Source organism: Aulonocara sp. 'chitande type north' Nkhata Bay, linkage group LG17 (assembly GCF_057382095.1).
Source record: "Aulonocara sp. 'chitande type north' Nkhata Bay isolate Kocher_YH1m ecotype deep benthic linkage group LG17, A_spYH_male_GT1.1, whole genome shotgun sequence".
Classification (NCBI taxonomy): domain Eukaryota; kingdom Metazoa; phylum Chordata; class Actinopteri; order Cichliformes; family Cichlidae; genus Aulonocara; species Aulonocara sp. 'chitande type north' Nkhata Bay.
Genome location: NC_141360.1, coordinates 12,055,343 through 12,083,238, shown reverse-complemented (window position 1 = coordinate 12,083,238; position 27,896 = coordinate 12,055,343). Strand labels below are relative to the sequence as shown.

Genomic DNA, 27,896 nt, shown 5'->3' with positions numbered 1-27,896 from the left:
TAGGATAAAATGTGAGGAATGAAAACATTGTTCCTACATTTTTACCTAGAGAGGTAAGAGGATATTACATCATCACGTTTGTTCCAACTTGCCCATATCTAACATGCCATCAAGACAGGAGTCAGGATGCGAAGTGACTGATCCACACCCTCTATGAGTAATTAATTAAACATCAACACAGAAGGTAGCAACGAATCACCTGTTTCATCTATTCATTTCAAATATATTTTGTTTTCAACTCACCAATTACAGTCTTAAAGATATTGTGATTGTGTCTGGCTATAAACACAGGGGGGAAGAAGAAAAAGAAGAGAAAAGTTCCATTACTCTCCCAACACAACTTTATTTTAAGAACAGGGGCACTGAGTGTGCTATATACGTCACGTCTTGACCTTACTCTTAAAAATGGAAGCCCGCAGGCAACTCAGGGAGGGAATATTTATGCAGCGACAGCCTATCGTTGCTTCGGGCTGAGAGTCACAGCGGGGCGAGCTGCTGTTTACTCAGGGAGAGCCAATCACATTACAGACCTGCCGTTCTAGTTCCGCCTTGCTGCGACGCATGATTCTGAGCTATAAAGTTGCCAGACAAGTCAAGAGGGAGAAGGAGAGGAGGACTGAACAATGAGAGAGAACCTTGCTAGTGTGTCATCCCCAAACATGGCATTTACGGACTGCATGAAACCAACAGAGCTGGCCGCAGACAAGGGGATCAAGTAAGTTGATGCAGTCTTTAATGAGCACGTTCCTGGTCACTATGTCCTTGTAAAAGAATTGCACATCTTTAAAAGCAGATGAGTGAACTCTTTTTTTAATTTTCTTTTATAAAGGAGGAAAAACTGGAGGAACAGAATACGACTTCTCCTGAAGACAAATTCTACACAGCGTGTGAAAAACAGACTCTGCCGGTAAGCCCTGTTTGTTTTACAAGTTGTTTTAAAATGATTTCTGTGGATTTAATGTCTCAAATTTCAGGTGTTCAGTTAATTTGCATTTTATGTAAATTAAGATTTGGCATATTTTTCACTTGTGCATATAAGTGAGAACTGTACACGGCTCATATAAGTCCTTAAATTCTTAATGGAAAAGATATGAGAGCATCAAATGGCTGTAAAATAATTCATCAAACAGTTTGCAAAACAATCATGCAACACGATCATGCAATATGATCATGCAATATGACTTTCAACTTTGATAAGCAATTCTTTACAGTGACACTTCACTAACGTAGTAGTTAGCGCTACTATAATTATCTCTTACGTGAGCTGCGTTCTTTACCCTCAGGCCAAGTGTAGATGACGTGAACCAATGGGCGCAGTCGCTTGACAAGCTGCTCAGTCATAAATGTAAGTATCATTCACGCTTCTATTGGCACATTGAGTCACTAAGGTTACACGGTTACTGTGAGCCGAATGAAATCTTTTTATAGTCATCAGTAAAACAAAGCTGCCACTCCTTTCACCTACATGAATGGGCAAAGAGCCAGTAGGTGTGACGGAAGTAGTTTTCTAATCTTTCTCTTCTCCCTCTCTATCTCTCACGCAGATGGGAAAATTGCATTTTGTATCTTTCTGAGGTCCGAATTTTGCGATGAGAACATTGAGTTTTGGTCAGCCTGCGAGGAGTTCAAAAAGATCAAGTCACGGAAGGAAATGGTGTCCAAGGCAAACCGCATTTACGAGGAGTTCATTAAAAGTGAAGCGCCAAAGGAGGTAACGGCTAACAGATGGCTTCGGATTTGTTTGTTCTTTTTAAGCTGATTTTAATCAGAATTCACGCACTTTTAATAATAAAGATATTCTTTGTTAAAATGGGGGTCAAAGGCTCATTCTGGATGTTTTGTCTTTGGTCACAGGTCAACTTGGATTTCCACACCAAAAATGCCATCGCACAGAGTCTCCACAAGCCCACTGCAACTAGCTTCCTGGTAGCTCAGAGGAAAATCTACAACCTGATGGAAAACAACTCTTACCCCAGGTTTATCAGCTCTGACCTCTACAACGAACTGTATGCAGCTGCAGCAAGAGAGGACATGGACGTTGAGTCCTAGCATAACTAGACACCCACTTGTGGAGTCATTTGCTTACCCCTGTGACTGTAAATAGACTGTCCACCGTGTTCATTCCAGGCGCTACCTCGGTATAATACAGCTGAATGCAAATTCGTAGCATAAACATTAACGGGCGAGTGTGGAAAATGCAAAGTGCTGTCAAGAGCTCTCAACGAGGAAGCGGGAATGATTTGGCCAGATCCTGTATGTCGCTGCAGACAGTGCACAGACTGTCTCAAGCAGATGGGACTAATGCTAAGCTTTTATCACTGAGCCATTACCTGAACCTTCTTTTCAATACCAATAGACATTTTGATCAATGATGCAGATCTAGTTCCACTGCATTCAAAGTCAAAACACTTGCCTGCATCTCTTGCCTTACATCAAACCAAACACAGTGACAGGAAGTGTTTTCTGTCACAATATCCATTTGAAGGCTTTGTATGGTCAAACACACCTCGCGTGTACCTCTAGTTTTCATTTCTCTGCTGGTTGCAGCAGTTTACATTAAAACAAAATTACAATTGTAATTTATATGACACAGTTTCATCTAATGCCTATGTTTGGCCTGAAATTACTGTGATACTGTAAGATACTGTAAATATGTGATGTTGCACTATGTGTTTAATGTGAATTTAAGCATTGAGCAGCTGGACTGTTTGGTTATTAAAATGTTTTCTTCAACACTGAAATGTTCTGGATGTGTTTGTTTACCAGTTTAATGCACAAAATATGTAGCACTGAAGAATGCACGAGTTGTCTGAAAAAGTAGTACGTCAGCAAAAAGGGATTTAAGGTAGCTCCCTAGCTGGATCCTCTTTTAGCAGACTACTCGGAAATGTAAAATCTACATTACTGCTAGAGTGAGTTTTTCTTAACTCACTTCAACAGTAAATTTTAAAATAATGAATTAAAAAAAGAAAAAAGCTAGCTGACGTAAATAAACTAGCTGAGGCTAGCTTGTGCCCAAGCTAACTTTTTGGGGTAACTGGGGCCTGTAAGAAAAACTCAAACATAGTCGACATCTTTTCAAGGTACAAAGCTAATATGTGCGAAGTGTTTAGTATACCGTTGCTTTAAACCACACTACAGAATAAATATAGTCAAATATAGTTTGTCTGAGTTTGCATACTTACAACTGAATGTACTACGCTATGTACATTGAAGCATAGGTACTCGTTTTGCAAAGTGTTGACAGAGTACTTTTGGCTCAGACTCAACACCCAACGTCAAATGTTTCAAACAGGAAAGACTTCACGGAAATAATGACTGCCTTTGTCACGCCAGCTCTTTTTATGCAGCATTTGCAGAGTTCATGACAGAACACATTATCATATACATATAACACATATAATACTAAATTCTTCTACTCTAAGGTGATATTTTCATATACTTGAACACCTGTGCCTAAAAATACTGTTGTTAGCTAGCTAGCTAACACCAGCAGTATTGAAATCAGATTTGCTGGTGGTTTTTTACTTTCTGCCATGTTACCTAATATACTAATACAATAAGTTAGTTTCTAGTCTTTAAACTCAAATTTTGGTCTCCACCAGGCCTCAAGGGAAATACGTCCTTAGCTGTTCTATATTTTCTTTCCATACATTTTCTACATACGAGTTGTTTCCCAGTTCCTGCAGCATGTCGAGGTTGTGCACAGTAATGCGAGCTCGAGGAAAGTGTTACATTCAAAATACAAATGAACGTATGTGGAAATGCTGAAAAAATACGTACAAATACAAAGTTTTAGAGGACCTTTAAAATCCCAAATTCTTTGTTTAAAATAGAAATAACAAATGATTACTGAGATAAATGCCTCGCAATGTTTAACAGAGCAGTCAGACTTATTAGATAACGTGCAGCATGTTCAGTTGCCCAACAACAACATTCCTCGTCTTTTCTGGAACATTGCATTCCTTTTTGTACAGTTGAGTTCGCACACTGTAACAGTAACCCCTTATGTTTAAATTTCTAAGTGTAGGAGAAGAGGGCCACCTGACTGACAGGGAGAGTCCCCTTCTGTGAACTCACAGTGGTGGCTGACAGTGGCCAGACACCCAGACCTTCCCTTCTGCTCTCTCTGTCAGATGTCTGCCCTGCTGTCGTGACGAGACGGAATAATCTTTTAAAGCGGCTGCTCTCCAGAACCATATGTTCTGCTGTTCTCTGTGATGTGAGCACCATCAGCCAGCGATTTTATACCAGTGCGTTTAACTCTGCTCTTTCTTTGTTTTTGTGCTGGATTCATGTTCCCATAAAACTGCAGGACATCTATGGGGTGAGGGATGTTTAGGATATGGAGTCTCCAAAGATGTTTGATACACCAGTAATTTAGGTGAAACTTTCTTCTAGTCACGTCATATTTATTTGTTTGATCCTTTCATTTATACCTGGAAACCTTTCATGCTTCTATGTATGTTTTATTCAACTGATTCAGGTGCAGTTTGCAGTGGCAGCAGTCTAAACAAATGCCGAGACCTCCATTGCCTTGGAGACCCCCTTCCCTTGGGGGGGGGGGGGGGGGGGGGATACTGAGGTACTTTGAAACCAGCCAGTATGTCGTAGTGACTGGACATGTCTGAAACACCTTGCCTAAGGCGTGTCTACTCAAATCCCCTGGTTCCTTTCAACGTGGAGTAGCAACTCTACCCCAAGTCCGTCCCAAGTGACTTATCTTATTTCTAAGGGCATGTCCCGACACCCTCCGGAAGAAGCCCATTTCCGCCTCTGGCATCTGTGACTGTTTTCTGTTGGTGACTTTCTACAGTTCCTGCCCACATACGTGAGGGTAGAAACACAAATTTACAGTAAATAGCTTTAATTTCAATGCTTGGCTTTCATTTTTAGCTCTCTTCACCACAACAGATGAAAGCTGCTTTCTTTCACTTGGTTTGAAGAGTGAGCTGAAGGTTAATGCTCAATGAAAACAAATAAACCCCCCAAAACAAAGTAAACTAATGCTTTGTGTTTAGCCCATAGATACCTCTCCAAAGCACTGCTAGACTTTTTATACAGTTTGCACATCTAGTTGTCAAAGGAGAAAAGACATCTAGAAGAAGTATTTCTTCCAGAGTGTCTATTTGCCCCCCAAAGATTTATCATGAAAACCTATGAATCTTCCTAATCTTAGTCAACAAACAATGCCAAACATTCGATGGTTCCTGTTTCTCAATGCTTGTGCGTCACTGTGAAATCGAGTTCTTTTGGGTTTTGAAATGCTGGCTGAACAAAAAGAAAGCAACCGAGAAATTTAACAGTAAGGGAATACAAAAAAGTGAATTGTGTCCTAGTGCTGATGTTATTCTGCCACACATTTTCTCCATGTCTGATTATGGAACCGTCATCGCTTCAGGCCTCTGAAGACCTTTGAGGAATCATATGTGATAATGAGCTGTGCAAATAAACTTGCCTTGACCTTTAAAGTAGACTTACCCAGCACACATTCCATTACGTAGATGCCTGGCTATTTTTAGAATCTTAATTCTTTTATCTAACATCTGCATCCATCTACCACATCATCACACTCATTTTTGTGACAACAGCCAAATAAAGGATACAATAGGCGTGAAAAAAAACAATGGCAATTGGTGTGCACAACAGCAGATAGTCCAAAAAAAGCACAGGGTGTTGGTATTCACAAACGCAAAACTGGTATGTCATCATAGTGAACACCTTTGCTGATCCACATGGCTTGATGCAAGAAAATAAAACTGTCTTTGCCTCTCTCTCTCTAAACTGGTAGTAAAACCTGTGGGTTCTCATTTGTTGCTATGGACGATCATGGCAACAGACTACTGGGATCAGATCCAAGGAGTACTCAAAAGGTGTGTAAATACTGGATCCAAATTTAGAAACGGGCCACGTCCTACTTTGGTCAGCACTCTGCATATACGTCAGTCTGCACAGGCCTTTAGACGCACACACTGTTCTAGAGCAGCCAATTTCTGTACACCGCCGTCTCGAATTTGATTTACTTGACAAATTAAGAGAAGATCCTTTGCCTTCAGTGTTAAAAAACATCAAAACACTGCAATGGGAATGTATCCAAAAGCCACACAGACGTCATTAAATTTCCAGTCCATTGTTGATGATGCACTTATAAGGACCTGGCGGCTTGATTGTGTCCTCCCATCAGGTCCAGCTCTAAAACAAAGATCTGAATGTCTGATTGCTTAAGTAGGAGCTCTTTTAGAAAAACAGCTGTAGTACGAATGTGCCACCATGTTAATTAAATGACAAAGCCTGGAAAAAAATAGTCTTGATACACGGCCTTCAAGAAGTACAGTAAATACATGCCCTGCTATTTCAACGCTACACCACCAGATGGAGCCAAAGATCCACTAGTAGAAATTTAGCTACACAGCACTGATGGGTAAACTATCTGCAGACACATCTAAACATCAGGGGAACGCATAATACAGGTCCATAAAAGCAAGCAGTCCGCAAACATCTAGACATTTTTATTATGAAAATAAGACAGAACATCATTTGATAACAGCTTTCCTTCGAGCATGCATTAGAGCTGATGGACACATGATTTTTCTTTTTTTCCTTGCCAGACAGTCTTTTGGCTACACCCGAAGGGCAGTCCTGGATGGTTTAATGGGTTGCCATGGTGAGAGTGTGCTGCAGACCATCTTCGGTCATTAATACATATGTGACAGGTACAGTGTGTGTGTGTGTGTGTGTGTGTGTGGGAGGGGGGGGGGGGGGGGGGGGGGGGGTGACTGTAGGGTTTAGGATGGACGTGTGTGTGTGTATAAATCATAGTGTGCTCTTGTTCACTTGGCCTCCTGGGCTTTTTTGGCACTCTGTTTCTCTTTCGCCTGGGGAAACAAACCCAGAGACATTTTTATTAATAGCAACGGAGGACCTTCTCATTTCAAATGTAATTTCTTTGTATAATTCCTCTGGTTATTTCCCATTAAACTATCATAGTCACAACAATTAAACTCATATGCTCTAGTTACAAATAGATTAATAAACACATTTATTTTCTGTTTTTGTTGTCCAGTTGGAATCAATTAATGAAATGAAAAGTTATTTCCCATGAAAAGGTCCTGTATTAATAAACAGAAATTACTTCACTCAAAGACAGCGCCTACTTTTCAAATCAAGTTTGCCACCTAGTGGACACAAAAGCCAATTACAGTCTGGCTTTCTACACAGTTTCACTAATCAGCGTGTTCTTAAAGAAATGCCCTCACCAAAATCTCAAAAGGGAATTCTTAATTCACAGAGACCCTTCACATTAAGAAAAGGTATTTCATTATCACTCCTCCAATGCTCATAAAAGCTACCTGCTGGCAGCACTCGGCTTATTAATTAAAATAATGTGCTTGTTAAAAGAACAATCTTTTAAAATGTCAAAGTACTCGAGTCTTCTGAGAACACTCGCCTGCTCAAAGTAAACAGGGCTGTGGAAAGCTGGAGAAAGTGGGGGGGGAATTACCTTCTCCACCAAAGGTATTAACTGCTGGTACTCTGCCAGCGTCTTCAACAGCTCCATGATGAAAGGAAGGTAGTTGTGCTTTCGTCGAATATTTTCAATCTGTAAGAAAGAAAAATAATAATAAAAAATCCGCATCCACCAATCTTTCTGGAAGGAGAATTACTTCTTCATGGACCGGCTTTCTGTAAGACACGTCACATGCAACATTATGAAATTATTACTGAAGAAGAGACCCACCTTATATCTTTTTAGTTTCTGATTTTCTTCTTCAATAAGGAGCTGGTACTTGGCAATCTCTGACTGGATGGAGCTGAGGAACGTGCTGCTCTGGTCTGTGTCCATTGGTTCATCCTGGAAACAGAAGGCGGGAGAAGGTTTCCGTCCACTCACTGAATACTTGCACTCAGAACAAACGGTGATGATAAGTAGATGAAACGCACGCAGCAGCTAAACCTCTGCAAACGGCTTTAATCACCAAGATATGGAAATATAACACAGGCAACGATTTTATTAGTCTTAACAGAAGCAAGACACTAGATAATGAGCTGCAGTGAACAATATGTTTAGTCATTTTTACATTCTTCCACCCATCATTGAGAAAACTTTTGTGAATGTTAGGTGTGGTTAGTTACAGCAACATCCCATAACAGTGCACAGGACCATGGCAACGGCCTAAAGCTTTCAATCAGAGAGAGGCCAGCTTTCTTTCATCACTCTCTTAAGACACCTGCTCTTCTCTGGCAGGCCCCACTTTGAAACCCCAAATAAAAACAGCTCAAACCTACGCCCTGCTATTCTGATCAGTCAGCAGGACCAGCCTGAACTAGGGCTGTTCATATAACGATATATATCGGATGACGATATAAAAACGTCTATCGTTTCATTTTACGCCATCGTTTGTTTTGTGGTGTCGCAAAATAAACTGTTTACAGCAATATATTTTTCATTGTTTTGATGGTCACTGTAGTGGCTATATTAATTTCTTAAAGTTCTCTCTTTCTCTTATATTTAATATAACCACACTACAGACAGACAAGCGCCTGTTTTTATGCGTTGTCGTTAGCAACAACGATGGTAAAACCATCATCGCGTGTCCGCTTGTTTGTTTTCCACATAAACCTTTCACAATAAAGCTCAAGATCCTGTTGAGACTTTTCAAAATAAACTGAATCACGTGAAAGAGTTTGCAGAATGTTTACGGATGAGAAGCATAAAATAGCCGTCAGGTGCTAAAAAAATAAACCTTAGACTCAAACGTGTCTAAAAATGTATCGTTTCATGCATCGGTTAAAACACTCGACTCCAGGTACACGATGCCCAGCTGGAAACACTTCACACACGTCGAGCTGCCCGAGATTCACAGAATTTACAGAAAATGTTAAATTTTTGTGATTTATATCGTTATCGGGATGATAGATGTCTTATATCGGGATTTTGGCCATATCCCACAGCCCTAGCCTGAACTGTATTTAAATAAAGGTCAGCTAAACAGCAACAAACAGGCCGCTTTCTAACAGTGCAAAAGGTGCCAAGTTGTATTTGTTCCAACTCTTTCATTTTAATTTGAAGTTCAAAGATTCTCTCTCTTAAAAAGGGGGGAGCGGGGACTTAAAATCCTTAACCCTTTACAAATCACAGATTTTGTGAAACTTCCAATCATTAACTGAATGTGAACAGATAAATAAATGTCAGGCAATTTGCTGATAAGCTGATATCCATGTTTGGCTCATGTATCTGTGCAGCCCCTTTCATATACATGAAATCCCATTGATTTCATAAATATGAAATCTTTCACTCATGTCAGGTCATGTAAACTCAATATTTTATCTAATATACGTTATCAAGCAGTGGAATAAGGTTTGACATTTCAACCAGTGTCAGAGCGTAAAGATCAGCCGTAGACAGTCTTAAACTCCTTTTCTGAAACAAGTTCCTACAAATGTTTGCCTTCAAAAGCTTTAAGAAAATAAATTTCTGTGCAGAGAGACTAAAAAAAAGGAACTGTCTCACTATTAAACAGAAGGAATGAGAAAAGGCCAGTTATGTTCAGCAGAGTATCCATTACTGTAAGATGATATGCAGTTCTTGTGTTGTTTGAAAAGTTGGGTTAACTTTTAGTTTTTACTCGTGTAAGCCAGCAGCCGATGTAAAACTTTTCCACGCTTGTCTTTTTGATGCAATCTCTGATCCTGAACCAATGAGCATAAATACTGACAGCTAAAAGGAGTCTTGAACCACAGCCAGAGCCACATGGTGCTCTCTGCTCATCTTCAGTGGCTCACTGTGGTTTTGAATTAATAATGGGGGGCAAAGAAAAAAAAAATAGACGAATATGAAAATGAACAGTGGGCATTTCATTTTTATTCATCATTGATGATGACTGATGTCGAGCTTATATAGATACAAAAGTGAATGTTTGCATCACCTGCCTTATCGTCTCAACTTTCCTGAACCTCGACAGTGGTGGGGAGCACAGCTGTATACACATAAATGGCAAAAAGCTCCGTTCCCCAAGCTTTGGGCTCCACATCCAAAAAAGGAAAAGTGACACAGAAGAAGGGAGAACTTAGCAGTGAACGGAGAGATCCGCAGCCGGACTTTAGCCTAAATTTAATTCAGAGCGGCTTGCTTCTTTTCCTTTTACCATTTTAAAAAGCTGTTAGGCTGTCGTTATGTACTAATACATAGATGGGCCTCAAAGTGGCCCGCAGAGCTTCTGTTTCACAGTAACCCTAACAGGGTTGTTTCTCCCCCTCTACAGCCGTTCTGCTTGTATATTCATTCAAAAGGTAAAACGTTTTCAGTACTTCAGTCCCATCATTTCAGCACTGATTTAAGGTGTGCGTTGGGGGCCCCTGGTGGGACATGATGGTACTGCAGGTCGGCCACAGTAATAACAGAAATTCAGTTTGAAATTAATCACAAGTATGTACAGTTACACATTTATCTCAATTTATTTGTTCATATAAAAAGTGAGTTTTTTAAAAAGCTTTTAAACATGTAGCTTTTCCACCGAGGCGGAGCAACAAAAGTCTGTTTCCTGTTTGAGAAGACTGAGAATTTACGTTTGTTTCACAGGTAGTTGCTAGCCCATGCAAACGTTTGGACATCTATAGAACGTTCCCGCATTAAGAATATAAATGGGTATGGGATATTGTATTTGTTTTAAATGTTATATACTTATGTGGTATGTGTATTTTGACTTTCGTTGCCATGAAGCCAGGTCTCTCTTGAAAATGAGATTTTTAATCTCAATGACATTTTTTACCTGTATAAATAAAGGACTAATAATAATAATAATAATAATAATAATAATAAAGTATACCCTGCTATGAATGTTTTGTAGTTCAAACTTGAAGTGTACATTTGAAAGTTGGTTCAGATGGAGCTCGGAACCTCTCTCGAGGTCATTTGGCAGCTGTTTTGAAACAAGAGGGACAAATGAATTTCCTCTAGGGCTGGGGGATATGGCCTAAAACCCCTATCATGGTATAATTTGAAGCATGTGCGGTAACGATATATATCGCGATATATTATTTTCTTCTCTATAACGTATTTTACACACTATAAGGCACATTTAAAATCCTTTAATTTTCTCAAAAATCGACAGTGTGCCTTATGTGTGAATTCTGGTTGTTCTTACTGACCTCAAACTGATTTTATGTGGTACACAGCACTCAAAAATCTGTCAAAAATGTTTTAGTACAACTTTGGTAAGCTACGAAGCTGCACCACCTGATGGATTGTCGGAGCATTATGGCTGTCGTTGTCAGGAGCCTTGTGAAGTAATCTGGGTCCAAAACTCCATCTGCTTCAGGTCCCACAGTAAAACGAACACTGGGGCATCAATGAGAGTTAAAAACTGTCTAAATTATTTCATCTTTAATCAAATTATCAGCGTTGCTGCTTTACCAGGTGTAACAATTAAGTTTAACATCCAGGCATCCATGAAAACAGAATTTATTCAATTCAACGGAGTTAGAAGTTAGCTCGCTAGTTTCCACCTAAACATGATAGAGTGGGGCAAAAAAGTATTTAGTCAGCCACCGATTGTGCAAGTTCCCCCACCTAAAATGATGACAGAGGTCAGTAATTTGCACCAGAGGTACACTTCAACTGTGAGAGACAGAATGTGAAAAAAAAAAAAAAAAAAAAATCCATGAATCCACATGGTAGGATTTGTAAAGAATTTATTCGTAATTCAGGGTGGAAAATAAGTATTTGGTCAATAACAAAAATACAACTCAATACTTTGTAACATAACCTTTGTTGGCAATAACAGAGGTCAAACGTTTACTATAGGTCTTTACCAGGTTTGCACACACAGTAGCTGGTATTTTGGCCCATTCCTCCATGCAGATCTTCTCGAGAGCAGTGATGTTTTGGGGCTGTCGCCGAGCAACACGGACTTTCAACTCCCGCCACAGATTTTCTATGGGGTTGAGGTCTGGAGACTGGCTAGGCCACTCCAGGACTTTCAAATGTTTCTTACGGAGCCACTCCTTTGTTGCCCGGGCGGTGTGTTTTGGATCATTGTCATGTTGGAAGACCCAGCCTCGTTTCATCTTCAAAGTTCTCACTGATGGAAGGAGGTTTTGGCTCAAAATCTCACGATACATGGCCCCATTCATTCTGTCCTTAACACGGATCAGTCGTCCTGTCCCCTTGGCAGAAAAACAGCCACATAGCATGATGTTTCCACCCCCATGCTTCACAGTAGGTATGGTGTTCTTGGGATGCAACTCAGTATTCTTCTTCCTCCAAACACGACGAGTTGAGTTTATACCAAAAAGTTCTACTTTGGTTTCATCTGACCACATGACATTCTCCCAATCCTCTGCTGTATCATCCATGTGCTCTCTGGCAAACTTCAGACGGGCCTGGACATGCACTGGCTTCAGCAGCGGAACACGTCTGGCACTGCGGGATTTGATTCCCTGCCGTTGTAGTGTGTTACTGATGGTGACCTTTGTTACTTTGGTCCCAGCTCTCTGCAGGTCATTCACCAGGTCCCCCCGTGTGGTTCTGGGATCTTTGCTCACCGTTCTCATGATCATTTTGACCCCACGGGATGAGATCTTGCGTGGAGCCCCAGATCGAGGGAGATTATCAGTGGTCTTGTATGTCTTCCATTTTCTGATGATTGCTCCCACAGTTGATTTTTTCACACCAAGCTGCTTGCCTATTGTAGATTCACTCTTCCCAGTCTGGTGCAGGTCTACAATACTTTTCCTGGTGTCCTTCGAAAGCTCTTTGGTCTTGGCCATGGCGGCGTTTGGAGTCTGACTGTTTGAGGCTGTGGACAGGTGTCTTTTATACAGATGATGAGTTCAAACAGGTGCCATTCATACAGGTAACGAGTGGGGGACAGAAAAGCTTCTTACAGAAGACGTTACAGGTCTGTGAGAGCCAGAGATTTTCCTTGTTTGAGGTGACCAAATACTTATTTTCCACCCTGATTTACGAATAAATTCTTTACAAATCCTACCATGTGAATTCATGGATTTTTTTTTCACATTCTGTCTCTCACAGTTGACGTGTACCTGTGGTGCAAATTACTGACCTCTGTCATCATTTTAAGTGGGGGAACTTGCACAATCGGTGGCTGACTAAATACTTTTTTGCCCCACTGTATGCCATGTTCTGACTGAGAGATATTTGAAAAAATTAAAACGTACAGCTCTGCTATCACTTCCAACATAAATGAAGACAGAAAACTAAGCAGTGACATTTGTAGGGTTACTGAAGTTGGGCTAGATGGTATATAATGATGTCCTACGTGATCGCTAGCGACACAGCTATGTTAGCATAACATTAGCACAGTGAAGCTGGAGGATGAACGCTAAGTTTTTTCCACTCGATAAAAGTAAACGTGAGGGTTTCTGGTGGTTAGGGGCTATACACGGACCAAACTTCAGTCAGGAGAACAACTGAGATAATCCATCCAAAAAAACGAGGTTAGTCATTAATATACTGCAACAACACGGGAATAGAGCGGCTGCAAGAGAATTCAGCATTAATGAATCAATGGTAGGGAAGTGGAGGAAGCGCAGTTTTTGGCTTTCCTCATATTCCAAAAGTGCTTTGTGTCTTTGCTATGACTGTCGCCCGGCATAATTTGCAGATGATGTTGTTTGCAGCCGCTGCGATGCTTTCGACCAAAATAGGTGCAGCTTGATGACACCATCAACATGCGCTATCGCGGTTAGGGATGGGTATCGAAAACCGGTTCTTGTTGAGAACCGGTTCCCACTGTTTCAATTCCTTGGAATCGTTTGCCACTTTTAAAAACGATTCGCCCCGAATGACGTCATCACGTTGAGTAGCGTCTTTTACCCAGTAGGAAACACGGCGCCTGAGCGGCACAAACGCTCAAAAGTTTGGTTACACTTTATGAGAAAGGATGACAAGAGGGCAACGTGCAATACTTGCAAAGTAGAGATTTCATCAAAGGGAGGAAACACTACGAACATGCAAAAGCATTTGCTCAAAAAACACGCGATTGCTTTCAACGAATGTCGTGTTTTTGATCCGCTCCGGACTAGCGAAGCTCAACCCAGCAGCAGCGGTAGCGTTTCCACGTCCTCTCCCGTTAATACTGCAGGTAACTAATCAATTAGCATTGCATATTATGTTAGCGCGATTTACCTTATTACAAAACCTGCTATTACTGTGCGTTGCATTTAGATAACCATGATGAGAGAGACAGAGTCTGGCTCAGATGCTGGCAGTTCTCGCTGCAGTCTACCGGTAGCGTAGACTGCTACGGTAGCGTAGACGAATGTCACCGAGCAGTGACCAAGTTTGTGGTCAAAGGCTTGCACCCATTTGCCACAGCAGATGCCCCCGATTTCACTTTGGTAAGTGAATGTGTTTAATTGTAGGCAGGACATTACTGGATATTCTTGTGTAATTGCTACAGAATAATTTATGTTAAACTTTGTTATTGCTACAGGAGAATATTTATTTTATTATTTTACATATACATTTTTTTTCCTGGGGACCCTGTGACACCCCATTGAAGAGCCGTAGGCTGGATCTCTTAAGATCTCACTGTTGGGTTTGTAAGGCCATGTTACTCCTAAATTTCTATCTTGTTCAAAGAGAAGATATAAAACACAGTTCTAAGCTAATCGACTTTAGTGTTCTCCTTTAAAAAAAAAAAAAAAGAATCGATAAGAGAATCGATAAGGAATCGAATCGTTAAACAGAATCGAAAATGGAATCGGAATCGTTAAAATCTTATCAATACCCATCCCTAATCGCGGTAGAGTGGTATAGTAAAAATCTCTACCATTGGCCAAATTTATATCGTTTCTACCGTATACCGTTTATACCGCCAACCCCTAATTTCCTCTGCAGCAACATCCCTGCTATATTTGTTTATATTCAAGCAAGCACCGTGCTTCAGTCCATTTTTGCCTGTTGTATTGACAACATGACACATGTGCAGTCTGTTTCGGTTACATATCCCCATAAACGGACTCTGTTCTGCATGTTATTTTGGTTCAGCTGGGTTTGAAATTGCAATGTTATTAAGTTAAATGAGATGACAGAATTTTTACAACCCTGTCCATCAACATGACAGACAACCGAGTCCCTCTCTGACCCATCGTATTACTTATGGGAAAAAAAAAAGAAAAAAGGAATAGATGAAGTCCACAAAACATTTCTTGCCTCAATTCTTTCTTTCTCTTCACTTCCAGTGTAGCAGAGCTTTATGATCTCCAACTTTTGAAAGCTGCTGACGCATTATACAGGTTGCCTCAGAGGCAGAAAGCAACAGAATAAAAAATGATTCTCTGTCACATCTTCACTGGATTCAACCCCTTTCACTGCCTCTCACCTCAGTAAGCTGGGCCTGGAGCTCCGCAATTTTCCTCTCATATATCATTTTTCTGTCAGACACGATGGCCATTAGGTTGAACCGGATCTCTCCCTCACTGTACCTGAAGAAGGAAACAATGACGTGTAATTACAAAGTATCTGGTTAACGCAAGCCGTTCGTGAAATACATGTACAACACACAATGTTTACTTCTGTATTCTTTTCTCAATCACAGGGCGGACTGCGCTGATCCAGTCATCCTGGTTGCATGCACCTGGTGACAAAAAACAGGAAAAAAATAATAATAATAGCGCATACACTGACACCTGCACTAACCCCAAGCACGCACTCTACATCATCATAAAAAACAGGCAGCTTTATGAGGAATGGAGCACAGCCAAGAAGACAAAAATCAGCTGTGCACAGCAGGGCTGCACACCGAGGGACTTTAAACATTAAACTGTCAGTTTGTACTAAGCTATTAAAACCATAATGAAAAAAATAACAAAGGACATTTTTCTGCTTACCCAGGTCGATCGGCCCCTCTCGAAGCCCGTCCAGCTCATATAGCCTGCCATTTACAGGAACGTAGCTCACAAAGTGGAATGCGTCCTCGTCCTTCGCCGAAGACTTTGCATCAAATTCAAACATTTGCTGTCTGCAAACGCAAAAAACACAATTACAAAAAACCTCATACACAAATTATCGAGCAAGCGAGGATGCAGGACAGAACAGAAGTGACTCTCACATTTGCCCGTCTTACAAAAAAGGCACACTCGTCCACTGACAAACAAATCGACCAATCTCTTTTATTTTTCATCTTCCCCAGCTGGAAATGACAGGAGCAGAGCCTCACCTGGCAAAGCTGTTGTGAACTTGTCGGATCACTTCTGAGTTGCTGAGAGCCAAACCTTTCATCTGAGGAGAGGAGAAGATGCTGATTTTACGGGTCGTCACAAGACACCACTTAATTCTTTTCTCATCATGTGTTTAAATAGCTTGTTAACAAGTCATTACAGTAAATTATTATATTACTGACTGCTACCAACGTATAGTACATATAATAAACCGACTGATGCTACTGTTCATTAGAACAATGTGTCAACATGATTGCGGAGCCGCCGAGCCTTCCCATGTCCGTCTATAGAGGTCGAGGTCCGTATACAATTAAAAACATAATCCTCAGATCTCGTTGAATTTTGAACTGATCTTTGTTACAAATGCATGAACTTTGACAATGATACAGGCTAATGAGTTAACATCTTTAAAATGGTAAATGGACTGGTTCTTATGTAGCACTTTTATACTCAACTTGAGTGTTTTATACAACATGTCTCATTCTACAAGTGTTTCTTTCCCTTGTCTATGTTCTTTCTATCCAACACTAAGACTCCAATAAATGAATCTTGCCCAAGAATACTGCTGTGGTCCATGAATAACTCCTAATCTAGTCTGTGGATTAGCTGGGATTTCTCTTTGTGGAGTCTGCATCTTCTCAGTGTGGTTGGGTATTCATTTTCCCCCCACAATCCACAGACATGCATGGGTGTGAGCGCTCAGAGTCTAGAGTGCAAACCGATGTATACATGGGTAAAATGTGGCTTGTAGTCTTAAGTGCTTCGAGTAGCTAAGGCTTCCCAACAAAAATATTTGCTTATCCCGGCTCTCATAGTGTGAAAGGCTAGCTAAAAAGCTATCTATGCCCAGGACAGGTCACCAGACTGTCACAAGACTGACAATCATTTACGCTCACATTCCCACTTACTGCCAATTTAGAATCACACATGACCCAAACCCACACATGCCTTTGAACTGTGGGAGGAAACCAGGGCGCCAGGGGAGAACTTGCACAGAAAAAAGAGCTCCACACCAAAAAGCCCTGGGTGCACGATGGCTGTTCAAACCTAGGACTAGCTTGCTGTGAGGCAACAGTGCTAACCGCTACACTACAATGCTGCTGAAAATGTTTTCTTTTTTCCTCTTTATGCGATAAAAAAAACAACCCTAAAACAACAACAACAACAAAAAAACCAAACTATACTGAGTCAGTATGGTTCTCATGACAATCTGAAGGACAGATGGCTGAGTCATCTCATAAAATGTATAAAATAATAAAATGTCTTGAAATCTATTTTTCGGTTAGATTTTTCCCCTTCCTTTTTTATTTATTTTTTAAATTTGGATTTGAGACAAAAATACCATTGACGTACAGCTGCATCAAAACTCTGTGAAAACTCTCTGAACTCCGTCAGCGTATCGCCGAGCAACATGTCAGGATGAGAGCAGTTGAGCAAAACACTGATGATGGCCTGGGTGGCACAAGCGTTGTTAATGACCTGGAAACACACAGATCAGAGAGGCACAAAATAAATAGACCAATTAAAAACAAACTATGACACGAGACTGGAAGTGGGATCTGCATGTTGATCATAAACATAATGAACATAAACATTTAACAAAAAAATATAACTTTAAACATTTTCTGCAGATCAGGTATCTCGAGAGAGAGAGAGAGAGAGAGAGAGAGAGAGAGAGAGAGAGAGAGAGAGAGAGAGAGAGAGAGAGATAGATAGATAGATAGATAGATAGATAGATAGAGATATATATATATATATATATATCTCTCTATCTATCTATCTCTATCTATCTATATATTTTTTTTTTTACACTGAGGAGCAGCATCCTTTGGTGTGGGCTTAGTGAGATTTATCCAGCCAAGTAAGATGTGCTGCAATTTATTATCTCACTCATTTTCCAATGTGAATGAACTAGAGCCTTTTGCAGAGCCACTTCATTTCTCGTCTGGTAAGCGCCACCAACACTAACTAACTGGAAAATGCATTGCTTCTGCAGTGAAGATAGTGAGTCAAATGCATCTAAATGAACACAGGGACATTAATTGTAATGCTAAGAGTACCTGCTTGGCAAAGAAGATGTGATCAAGTCTTGAATCCTGGACAATTGATCCTGCTGGCTCTTCACCAGGCTGCCACTTAAACAGGAAAATCAACCCGTGAACGGGTCTGTAACAAAACACATACATTAAAAAGACCTGTCTTTAGCAGAGGCATGCAAGATAAGAGGTGTAGATGAACATACTTCAAGTTTTCAAAGTTCTCTGGCTCCATACTCCATATCTCTTCAACCTGGGCTCCTCTGCAGCCTGACAATGACAAGTGAAGCAGCGAACATTTATTTACATTGCTAATTACCGTTCAAGTAACCATTAACTAACGGAGAGAAAGCATTTGTAGTCTGACAGCTGAGAATGCACGACACATGTCAAAGGGGTTGCTTTCACGCGCGTTGTTTTGAACGCTGAGTAATGCTAGCTATTTAGCTCGCCCAATTAAAGTAGCGACCCAATTATTACAAGCAAATCATTCAACATTAAGGTGTAATAAAGATGCACAGTATGTAAAAAATTTTTCCTGTTGCAATACAAAAGTAAGTAGCAATTTGGAAGCTATTGTTAGCTTTATTGTATCCAGTTAACCACCTAGCTAGCTTGTCGAGACAGCCACGTTACATTCAATGAGCCGCTAGCGTCACCCTACGAGTCACTCACCGAAACCTTTTATGAGCTCCGTGAAAACCCCGGGGTCGCTCTCCATGAGACACCACTCTCCTGCACTTCCAGACATCCTTCACACTGTTACTTATTCAGCCTACAGCACACATAAACGAAATGCTAATAGCTTAGCAGTGCACTGCTCCCGTTAGCCAGGCTAATTTAACCGCAGCACGACAATGACCTCACCGTGATGCGGCGCAATGTGGACGCGATGGTTGCGCGCGTTTTGTTTCACAGCGTACAACGCACGGGAATGGTGTAATTGGCAAAGAAGAAAAAAAAAATTCGATTACTAACATCCTATTAACAACATCCGTGACTACATTGTTTAAAAAAAATAAATGCATAAAAACAAATATAGAAATAATAAAAACAATCTCTTTCTCCCGGCAAGGCAACCAGTACCCGCCCTCATGTGAGGTGAAGCATTGACATATGGAGCGCCCTTTGTAGAAGGGACACATTGCGACTTTATAACGGAATTTCCTTCATATTTAATATGTGAAAATCATTATTCACTCTATTTTTTGTAGTAATTATTATTTACTAATTTAATGAATTCAATGTCTAGCTCTAAAGTCAAAGATTCAGGAACTTCTTAATGTTGGCGTGACCTAAAGATTGTCCATAATGCGTATATTTGTAACAGGATTTCTTATCAGTCTACTTCAGTTCAATTGTGTTTTATTTAAATAGCAAAAATCATAAGAGCAGTCGCCTCAAGGCACTTTCTACTATAAGGAAAATACCCTACAATAATACAGTGAAAACCTCAAAAATCAATTACCCCCTCTTTTAGCAAGTACTTGGGGACAGTAGGAAGGAAAAAAAAACCTTTTAACAGGAAGAAACCCCTGGCAGAACCAGGAACGGGCAGCAATCCCCCGCGACTGCTTAGGGGTGGTAGAAAGCAATAGGACAACTGCAAAAAAAATACACAAATTACTAAATTTATTCACATTTTATGCAAATAACAGCACAATACTCTGCATATTTTTACAAAGTGTACCTCTTTTGCTCTTGCAAAATATGAAAAGTTACCTGAAATAAAAACCAACGGCTAAGGTAGAATCAATACATCAAGATGTTCACAGTTCAGTGAAGTGTAATATTGTTCAATAAAACAAACATGTACAAGTGCTGTACGAGTAATACAGCAATCCCACGCTTTACACAGAGGCCATAACAATAATATTAAAAACAATATCATCATCATTATCATAATAATGTACATCCCTGGATGAAAATGTATTTTTACATCAAGTATCCACCACACTTTGATGCATAAATACTATAGTCATGCTCAAGCAATGTACACCTTGTACCATGAGCTCAAGCAAACATGTGATAAGTGGTGCATTGATAAAAACCGTAAGAACGGTTAGTCATTTGGCCGCCTCAAACTGTCTGGCGCCTGAGCCTTCAGAGCCTGTGGCAGCACAGCAGGAAGCACACTGCTCGATCAGAGGCACCAGCTTTCCTTGCTGATGGAGCTGTTTGGTATCAGACCCGCCCCCAATGCAATGGCCATTGACAAAGACTCTTGGGACCTAAACAGAGAAAAAAAGAGGGGGGAGGGTGTCAGGGGGATACAGACTTTAGCATGCTATGAATGAGTTGCTAATGATCAACGATTTCAGATTAGGTTAGGTTTTTTCCCCCAAGTTTCATGTGCCATCTCACATCTCCAATCTGTCCTTGCATTCAAGACCCACACACAGTCTATTTGTAGCTCCAGGTTTGTTTGTGTTCTTTCTTGGCCCCAACTTGACAGCTGTGTGAGCTGTTAATGAATTTTTACAACTTAAAGTAGGAGCAGCTAGTGATCTAAAGAATACAAGTAGAGGAAATGGGCCACCTCCAAGGGCTCGCTGACTAGGGCTGAACGATTATGGAAAATAATCTAATTGCGATTTTTTGCCCCAATATTGCGATTGCGATGCGATATGCGATTATTTTTTAAGGTCTTTGTCTTCTGTATTATTAAACAAAGACAAGCAATACATCATATAGTATGGCCAATACTATATTACATTAATTTTAAACTGTTCTTTCCTGGAAGACAGACCTCTGTTATGATGACATGAGGTGATGCATGAATTGATGACTGACATTTTTATTTAACTTCTTCAATCACAACAGTATATTTGAACATACACAATAGTTTATTTTTAGCTTACAAACATCTGAGCATAAAGTGCTGGCAAGGAACCCTGGTGTAAACATTAAAATGAAAGTCAGTACAATGTGCAGATTGCAGAAATATACATAAAAAAAATCAGTGGCTTTACCACACTCAGTTTTTCGACATCTGTGAACTACTAGACAGTCATTCAATTAAAAAATAATATTAAATAAATAAAACTAATAAATAAAAAATACACACATCTTACTGATCTCTGCAGTCAGTAACATTACACATAAAGTGCAAACATAATAGCAATTGTATAAACACACACACAAACACGCCTTTAAAGTTTAAAGGCGTGAAATTGGACGGTCTAGTTCTGATTAGCGTCACCGCTGTCTCGGTGGAGTTTAATAAACTCGGCCGTCTGCTTCTTGCTATCTAAAATATAACCAGACACTGGTGTAAATTCTCGACTGTCTCATACTTCTGTTTAATAAGTTTTCTGTTTGACGTTTAGTCAGCTGTGTGAAAACCAAGGAGGAACCCACCCGGGGGATTAATAAAGTTTTATTTTATCTAATCTAATAACTTTAATCTCAGCCAAACCGATTTACTCACGAACAAACAAAACACTGAAAAAAGCCCAACAATAACATTTTTAGGTTGTCTAAGTGACTTATATATTACGTTTAACCCGAGCAGCGAAACTCCGCGGTGATCTGAAAATGATGTGCCGGGAGTTGTGCCGTTCTCGGCCGCATCAGTAACCCTCGAGCTCCCGGCTAGCTGTCGAGCTGGTGGGTAGCAGACGCCTCTGAAAACGTCGAAGCACTTTTGCAAATATGGGATATCTTGATAAACCGAGCAGATATTTGATGTTTACACAACTACTTTCTCGCCTGAAAATATGTTAAAAGTTTATTTTGTGACCCAGAAAGATTAGTATGAGTAATTTTAAAACTTAGTAGCGGCCGCCATTGCTGGAAACTGGCGATAGGGCTGAACGATATATCGTTCAGCCCTATCGCTGACCCTGGTGAGGAGCCTGGTTATTCAGGAAGGACTAACAGTACAGCCACTACTCCTGAGGTGGTTCAGACACCTGACTATAATGCCTTCTAAGTGAGTTTGTTTGGCATTTTTCAAGCGGGAGGAGGCCCTGGGGCAGACCTGGGCAATGCTTGAGAAATTAGATCTCTCTAGGCTGGCTTGGGAATGCCTCAGCTGCAAGAGCTGAAGGAGATGGCTGGGGAGATGGTGGCCTGGGCATCTGTGCTTAGACTGCTGCCCCCACAACCCAGACCTGGACAAGTAGCAGAAAATGGATGGAATTACAGAAAGAGTAGATACTTTGTAATTAAAAGGAAAAAGACAGCATACATCCTCATGCTCAGCAATACTGGATCCAGTGGTCCAGACTGGCCTTTTTGGAGGTGCTAGTTCACGCCAAGGGGCTGCAAGTTTGACATAGTTGTTGAAATCGATGAGCCCCTAAATGTGGGCTGCTGCCCCCTTGTGGATGGTGGGCAGCAAGATGTTGTTCAATTTGCCATGAAAATGTAATGATTAAATATTTAGACTATAAAAGTATCAAGGTGATTTAAATTACGTGCTGTTCTTTATTAGTTACATGGGCTTTGAAACATCTGGTTCGATAACACTTCACAGATAACGTGTACGAGCACAAGGACATGCGTGGCTTCTCTGATAAAAAACAAAACAAATACATACCCTAACAGCGACCCTGAGTCGAGATGCTCCTATTTTGAATTATAAAATTCAATATCAACTTTCACAGCTTTCAAGCTGAGGCCAGGGAACATGAGCAAGGCTGCAGTGGCATACACCTGAAGGTAAAGCAGACGGCCTATGTATGTGTTTTTCAGCTTCATTGTTTTAATGCACAGTGTTCATGTGCGGACAGCCTTCCTCGTTTCCATGTTTTCAGAACTCTCGCATATTGGAAAGTGACTAAAGAGCAACAGAGCAAAGGCTATGATGTAAAAAGATGGGACTTGCTATGGGGATTCATCCTGACTCAGAGTCAGCTATTCTGAGCGCCTATAAAGTCCTCAATCTTGGCTGCAACCCCAACAAAGATGCTTGTTAACTCCACCTAAATTTAACTTGAAGGCAGAGCTGCCAGAACAAACAAGCTGTCAGAGATGTGTGTTTTGATTCTTCTTCTACTTAAAAAAAAAAAAAGCACACGAAGGTGAGGTCCTTCTTACCGTCCTGGCACCGGTCATCTGAGCTAGGGCCTCTTGCAGACTCCGCCCGTCATTGTGCTCATCCAGTTCGATCACTTTGTAGGTTGCGCCAATTTCGTTGAAGACGTTTTTGGCCATTTTACAATATGGGCAGGTGGTCTTGGAAAATATCACAACACAGTTCTGTGACACCACATCCTGAAAGGGCAGACACAATTAGAATACTTAGTTATGAGTGTGGAGTCCAGAAACAGCTTCAGCATAGCAGGAATCAAGTTGGTGAAGGGCGAGAAGGATTTTATCTCCACTTCGGGCAGAGACCCAATTGCAGAATTATGGTGGAAGTTTCACGGCTTCCTTTTTGAGGGCAACAAGCACATTTCTACACCAGCATGACGACGGCTCCTCCTCTTTGCATTCTTTCTAGCAGATTGATGATTCATCACCAGAGTGTTGTCTGCTCTACTCACTTTAGGGTAAGCTGGTAAAGGAGGTAACGTCAGTAACCACAGATCTATAGCTTTAGCTGGAATATAGTCAACAGATGTAGAAAGAATTCTGATTAACCACCAGTTTTATTTGAATTTTTGCCTGTTTGGAACACCTGAATGCAAAGGCCTTTAAGTTTAAGGATGCAGTCAATTTGAATGCACAAGACTTTGTTTTAAAGTTAAGAAGTTTCTAAAAGATTGCTCATTCTTCATGTGGCTAAAACACATTTCTAATTATTGATGAGTCGGTGGTGTCTTAATGGATTTTAGGATGTCACCTCCACTCATAAGCAGACCGCCTTCAAAGTTAAACATGCCACTGACAAGATGACATGCTCTGATACCACAGAGCGACTGATCTGGAGAAGTGTAAAACTGATGTGCACAAGAAAACCTCAAGGCATCTTGATGCATGCAGTTGTGCACTTTGTAATCACACTCAGGTCATTTAATGGAAAGATTTGTTGACTGACTACTGTGTAATGGACCGATATAACACCTATACTAGAGGCAAGTATGTAAAATGCAGCCGCACAAGATGAATGACCATAATTTACTAAATTAGAGCCAGTTTTCCTCATAAATTTCTGCAGTACCTTCAGTTTCTGTAGCCACGCATACCGCCCCCTGGTGGCACTTAAAAAGAATGCAGATTTAAGGCTTCACTTTTCAGACCCAGACCTTACACCCATTTTCATGCAGTCTACAGTAGATGGGCATACCCCTGAAACATTACAGGGCCTTGTCACAGATTTATTTATATTTGTTTGTGAACACGTGTATTCACACATGTCACTTCTAGGTGTGCTGCATGACATATGTTTAATTCAAAAGTCTTCAGGTAAAACATGTATTGAATCAGACAGAATATGTCATGGTTGTGTATCCATAAAAAAATACATAAGCCTGTGAGACCTGCACAACTGAAAACAAGTTACACAAAGACCCACTGCACGCTACCATACCCAGCAAAGTAACAAACTGCTTGTATGTAGCAGGTCTTACCTGAACGTACTGTAAACAGGCAGTGCTGGACAGACCCCTTGGATGGGAGGAGGTTAAATTCCCCATTCTGGAAAAGAAAAATCACACTCACATGATTATAAAATGCAGTGTTTGAGGCAACTGGTCCAGTGCTGATCTTGTGAATCAAGTGGAATTAACTGACACACAAGAAGCAGGCAGAGGTCCATAGACGAAGCTGAAGATATGAAAGGAAGAGACGAAGAGAGGACATATCAGAGCCATCAAAATAAGATCTAACTGAAGGATAACTGCTGCTCTGATTATAACCATGTTTACTGTAGGTCAATTTTAATATTCACTTGTGCCGCTGGTCTTAAACTGCAGTAAGGTTCGTGCGCTTGGTAATCCAGGATTAGCACTGCACTCGCTTCTCATTGGCACTGGGCAAGACAAGCCAAACACCATCAGGATCTGGCAACACTGAGCCGGCGGCACGGCAATAACAAACTAACAACGCTCCATAAAACGTGGCTCTGTATGTTAAATGAAAAGTGACCGCCTTCTTTTATAATCGGCATATCTTTTAGTGCCATTTTTATCGTTTCTTATGCCTAGCTACCACCACTTAATCGAGTTAAGACTGTATAGGTAGCGTTTGCTAACGCTGATAACAGCCGGCACGCCGGGGATAAAGACTGATATTTAAAGCAATAATGTAAAGTTAATTTATATTAAGTATGCCGAATTTTTCAGAAGGATCCTTTTGATCAAGAGGCCGCGAATAGGTGTATTTGTTAATGAGAAAGTCATTTAAAATTAATTTCATGTTAAATCACGGGAAGTTATGATGACAGACGGTAAAGCATGCAGCATGCGGGAGTGAATTAACAAGAATTATGAGCTCCTGGGAGCGGGCAATGTTGTCCACCCATGTAGTATTATTTGCTTACGTTACCAAGCAGAGGAATATTTCTTTATAAATTTGGTGTGGGGGTGATTTTTCAGATCGACAGCTAGTTGCTATAGTCAAACAAGTGAGAATGACCTTCGACAGCCGGTCCATAGCAAACTACGAAGACATCCTGCGTGAAAAAACATGGCGAAGACAGAGCACACCGCAACAAAACAATTACGTCTTTGCCCTGGATAAAACATAAGATTAGTGTAGGAGCCGTTCTGAGGCTACACTAGCCCTGCCAGATGCTATACACTTACTATAGCACGATACTTACACTGTTTACGCCTGATGCCTACCTTACGTGGACACCGGAAGTAGTTTCTGACGCAAGTCGCAGCGTGAATGTAACGCTCGAATTAAAAAAACACAAACAAACTATAAAGCAGTCTTTAAGTACAGTTAAAATAGCAGTGTAATCCTTTAATGGCGGTATCATTTTTTCATAAAGAATACATCATTTGGTAAATTAAATTACATTATATGTCATTTGAGCTTTAGGGCAAATGTAAGGCTCAGGGGCCAGAATTGATCGGGCAAAGGCTCCAAATCTGGACCAATGGACAGCTTTAAAAAAATGTGGAGGCGTGCATAGATTTTTTTTAACTGCCTGTCCCACTGCAACTAACAGATAAACAATTAAATTACAGGAAAGTTCCCCGTTTTTCCATTACTAGTGAGTCCATGGTAAATAAACAAAAACTTTAAGTTTATTATAGGACAGTCTGTATAATGAACTGTTAGAACAATTTTTTGTAATTTTACACATTTGTCATGAAGTTTCACTGGTCAGGTCCACTTAAGATGAGAGTGGGCTGTGCCTGAACCACAATTTTAAATGAGTTTGACAGCCCTGCTTAATATAAATATGTTTTTTTATTACAATACCATTTACATTTATAACTTTAGCTTTCTGAAGAAGGAATTTATTACATTTTGCAACATGTATTTTTTGGGATGCTTTACTATGCTCTGTTGTTTCAGAAAAACACACTGATTTAACCTATGACTGACCTATGACTCATTCTAGCATCAAGAGATGAACCAATGTTTTCTTGACAGAACACACAACTTAGCGAAGAACTAATTTTAAATTTAATCTTTAGGCACTTTGTTACTAACATCCTGTTGCAAAAACACATCATTTGTTTCAATGTCTTTAGTTGAATCAGTTGGGAAGGCGTAACATACTATTTTTGTAGCAAAAAGTTTTGCTTTGTATTTGTTATGTTAGTTTTTGCTCCCTTGTCTCCTGATAATTGTAGTGTAGCTTTAGTGCCATGCTGGTCGCACGCTTTCAAACCCCACTGAACATGATAGTGCTCAAAAGCACAGGCGTTTGTATTCAGCTTAAAAGAACAGCAGCATATTCTGACAGAAGTGGTAAAATGTAATATTGTTAATAACAACCATGACGAAAATATAGTCATTAACTGTGTGCTGCAGTCTGATCTTACTCCAGGGCCATGTAGGAAAACTTAGTCTCAAAGTGATTACATCATGAAAGCATGATTGGTCAGTTGCTGTGCTCTTCCTGGAAATCTGCTGTTTTCATTTTACTTTAGTGTCATTTAGTGTGGGTTTGCCTTTTTTTTCTTCTTTTTTTTAAATTGCATTTGATTTTTATCTATTTGATTCACTTGCTAAAAATGTGTTTGTTATAGGTAGAATGACCAGGGTGGTATATGTCAGTCTGAAGAAGCTTTGAACAATGTTGCATTTGTTTTTCATTTAGTCTAAGTGAACTCTAATAACCTTGTTTCCAGAACGACATCATTTATGATGTCGGAACAACAGCAACACAGCACTGTCAGAGATGCTCATCCAATAGTGTGGCTACCTTAAATGCACAGCTTTCCCTTTGCTCTCCTCTCTACCCATTTCTACTCCTCACTACCTTAACCTGCTGAAGCAGAGAACCATCATCACTGGGTTTCCTCCCCACTGTCACAAGGTGCTTGCATGTAGAGGAATTATTGATCTTCTCTCTAAAATACTGCAAATGCCTTGAGATTACCAATAAATCTGAAGCCAAAAAAGATGCAACCTGGGATGTTTGAAAAGAAATCAGTGGAAAGACAGTATAATATTCTTCCCATCTCACACTCTGTTTGTAGAGCACAGCCATGAAACCTGGCGTGGATGCATGGCTTCTTTTGTATCCTCAAAGATTTCTGTTCCCCCTCCCTCTTCAAACACAGGAGAGGGAGGAGGAGTTAATTCAGGATTAACTGTAACAGC

The 27,896-nt window shown here is 40.4% G+C and overlaps 3 protein-coding genes across 7 annotated transcripts; 1 reads left to right on the top strand and 2 right to left on the bottom strand.

Moving 5' to 3' along the window:
- The first annotated feature begins 566 nt into the window (after positions 1–566).
- rgs2 (regulator of G protein signaling 2) lies at positions 567–2,741 on the top strand. Its single transcript, XM_086269545.1, has 5 exons — positions 567–715; positions 830–907; positions 1,284–1,345; positions 1,545–1,711; positions 1,855–2,741. Exons 1-5 carry the CDS (start codon positions 624–626, stop codon positions 2,047–2,049), a joined length of 594 nt encoding a protein of 197 aa, XP_086125671.1. The 5' UTR covers positions 567–623; the 3' UTR covers positions 2,050–2,741.
- Positions 2,742–6,494: 3,753 nt separating this feature from the next.
- uchl5 (ubiquitin carboxyl-terminal hydrolase L5) lies at positions 6,495–19,695 on the bottom strand. The gene is made up of 11 exons (XM_086268632.1): positions 18,897–19,695; positions 18,428–18,491; positions 18,246–18,351; positions 17,539–17,664; positions 16,185–16,246; positions 15,856–15,986; positions 15,539–15,602; positions 15,348–15,450; positions 7,739–7,852; positions 7,502–7,600; positions 6,495–6,875 (listed from the first exon to the last, which is right to left on the bottom strand). The coding sequence occupies exons 1-11, from the start codon at positions 18,970–18,972 to the stop codon at positions 6,831–6,833; spliced, it is 990 nt and encodes a 329-aa protein (XP_086124758.1). The 5' UTR covers positions 18,973–19,695; the 3' UTR covers positions 6,495–6,830.
- Positions 19,696–19,836: 141 nt separating this feature from the next.
- glrx2 (glutaredoxin 2) lies at positions 19,837–26,002 on the bottom strand. Of its 5 annotated transcripts, XM_086268638.1 has the most exons (5): positions 25,746–25,926; positions 24,903–24,935; positions 24,740–24,806; positions 23,265–23,441; positions 19,837–20,452 (listed from the first exon to the last, which is right to left on the bottom strand). In XM_086268638.1, the coding sequence occupies exons 1-5, from the start codon at positions 25,853–25,855 to the stop codon at positions 20,288–20,290; spliced, it is 552 nt and encodes a 183-aa protein (XP_086124764.1). In that variant the 5' UTR covers positions 25,856–25,926; the 3' UTR covers positions 19,837–20,287. The 5 variants fall into 5 exon arrangements, with proteins under 5 accessions (XP_086124764.1, XP_086124763.1, XP_086124759.1 ...); XM_086268637.1 differs by lacking the exons at positions 24,903–24,935; positions 25,746–25,926 and adding an exon at positions 25,933–26,002; XM_086268633.1 differs by lacking the exons at positions 24,903–24,935; positions 25,746–25,926 and adding an exon at positions 25,955–25,974.
- Positions 26,003–27,896: the final 1,894 nt, after the last annotated feature.

Coding starts and splice junctions, on each gene's coding strand:
- uchl5 (XM_086268632.1), bottom strand. CDS start 18,972: ATGTCTGGAAGTGCAGGAGAGTGGTGTCTCATGGAGAGCGACCCCGGG. Junction 18,492..18,896: donor GGAGCTCATAAAAGGTTTCG/GTGAGTGACTCG, acceptor TGTCATTGTCAG/GCTGCAGAGGAGCCCAGGTT. Junction 15,451..15,538: donor ATTGAGAAAAGAATACAGAA/GTAAACATTGTG, acceptor TTCCTTCTTCAG/GTACAGTGAGGGAGAGATCC.
- glrx2 (XM_086268638.1), bottom strand. CDS start 25,855: ATGTTTTATCCAGGGCAAAGACGTAATTGTTTTGTTGCGGTGTGCTCT. Junction 24,936..25,745: donor CTATGGACCGGCTGTCGAAG/GTCATTCTCACT, acceptor TCATATCTTCAG/CTTCGTCTATGGACCTCTGC. Junction 20,453..23,264: donor AGATGACCGGTGCCAGGACG/GTAAGAAGGACC, acceptor TTCTCTGTTTAG/GTCCCAAGAGTCTTTGTCAA.
- rgs2 (XM_086269545.1), top strand. CDS start 624: ATGAGAGAGAACCTTGCTAGTGTGTCATCCCCAAACATGGCATTTACG. Junction 908..1,283: donor GTGAAAAACAGACTCTGCCG/GTAAGCCCTGTT, acceptor CTTTACCCTCAG/GCCAAGTGTAGATGACGTGA. Junction 1,346..1,544: donor CAAGCTGCTCAGTCATAAAT/GTAAGTATCATT, acceptor TCTCTCACGCAG/ATGGGAAAATTGCATTTTGT.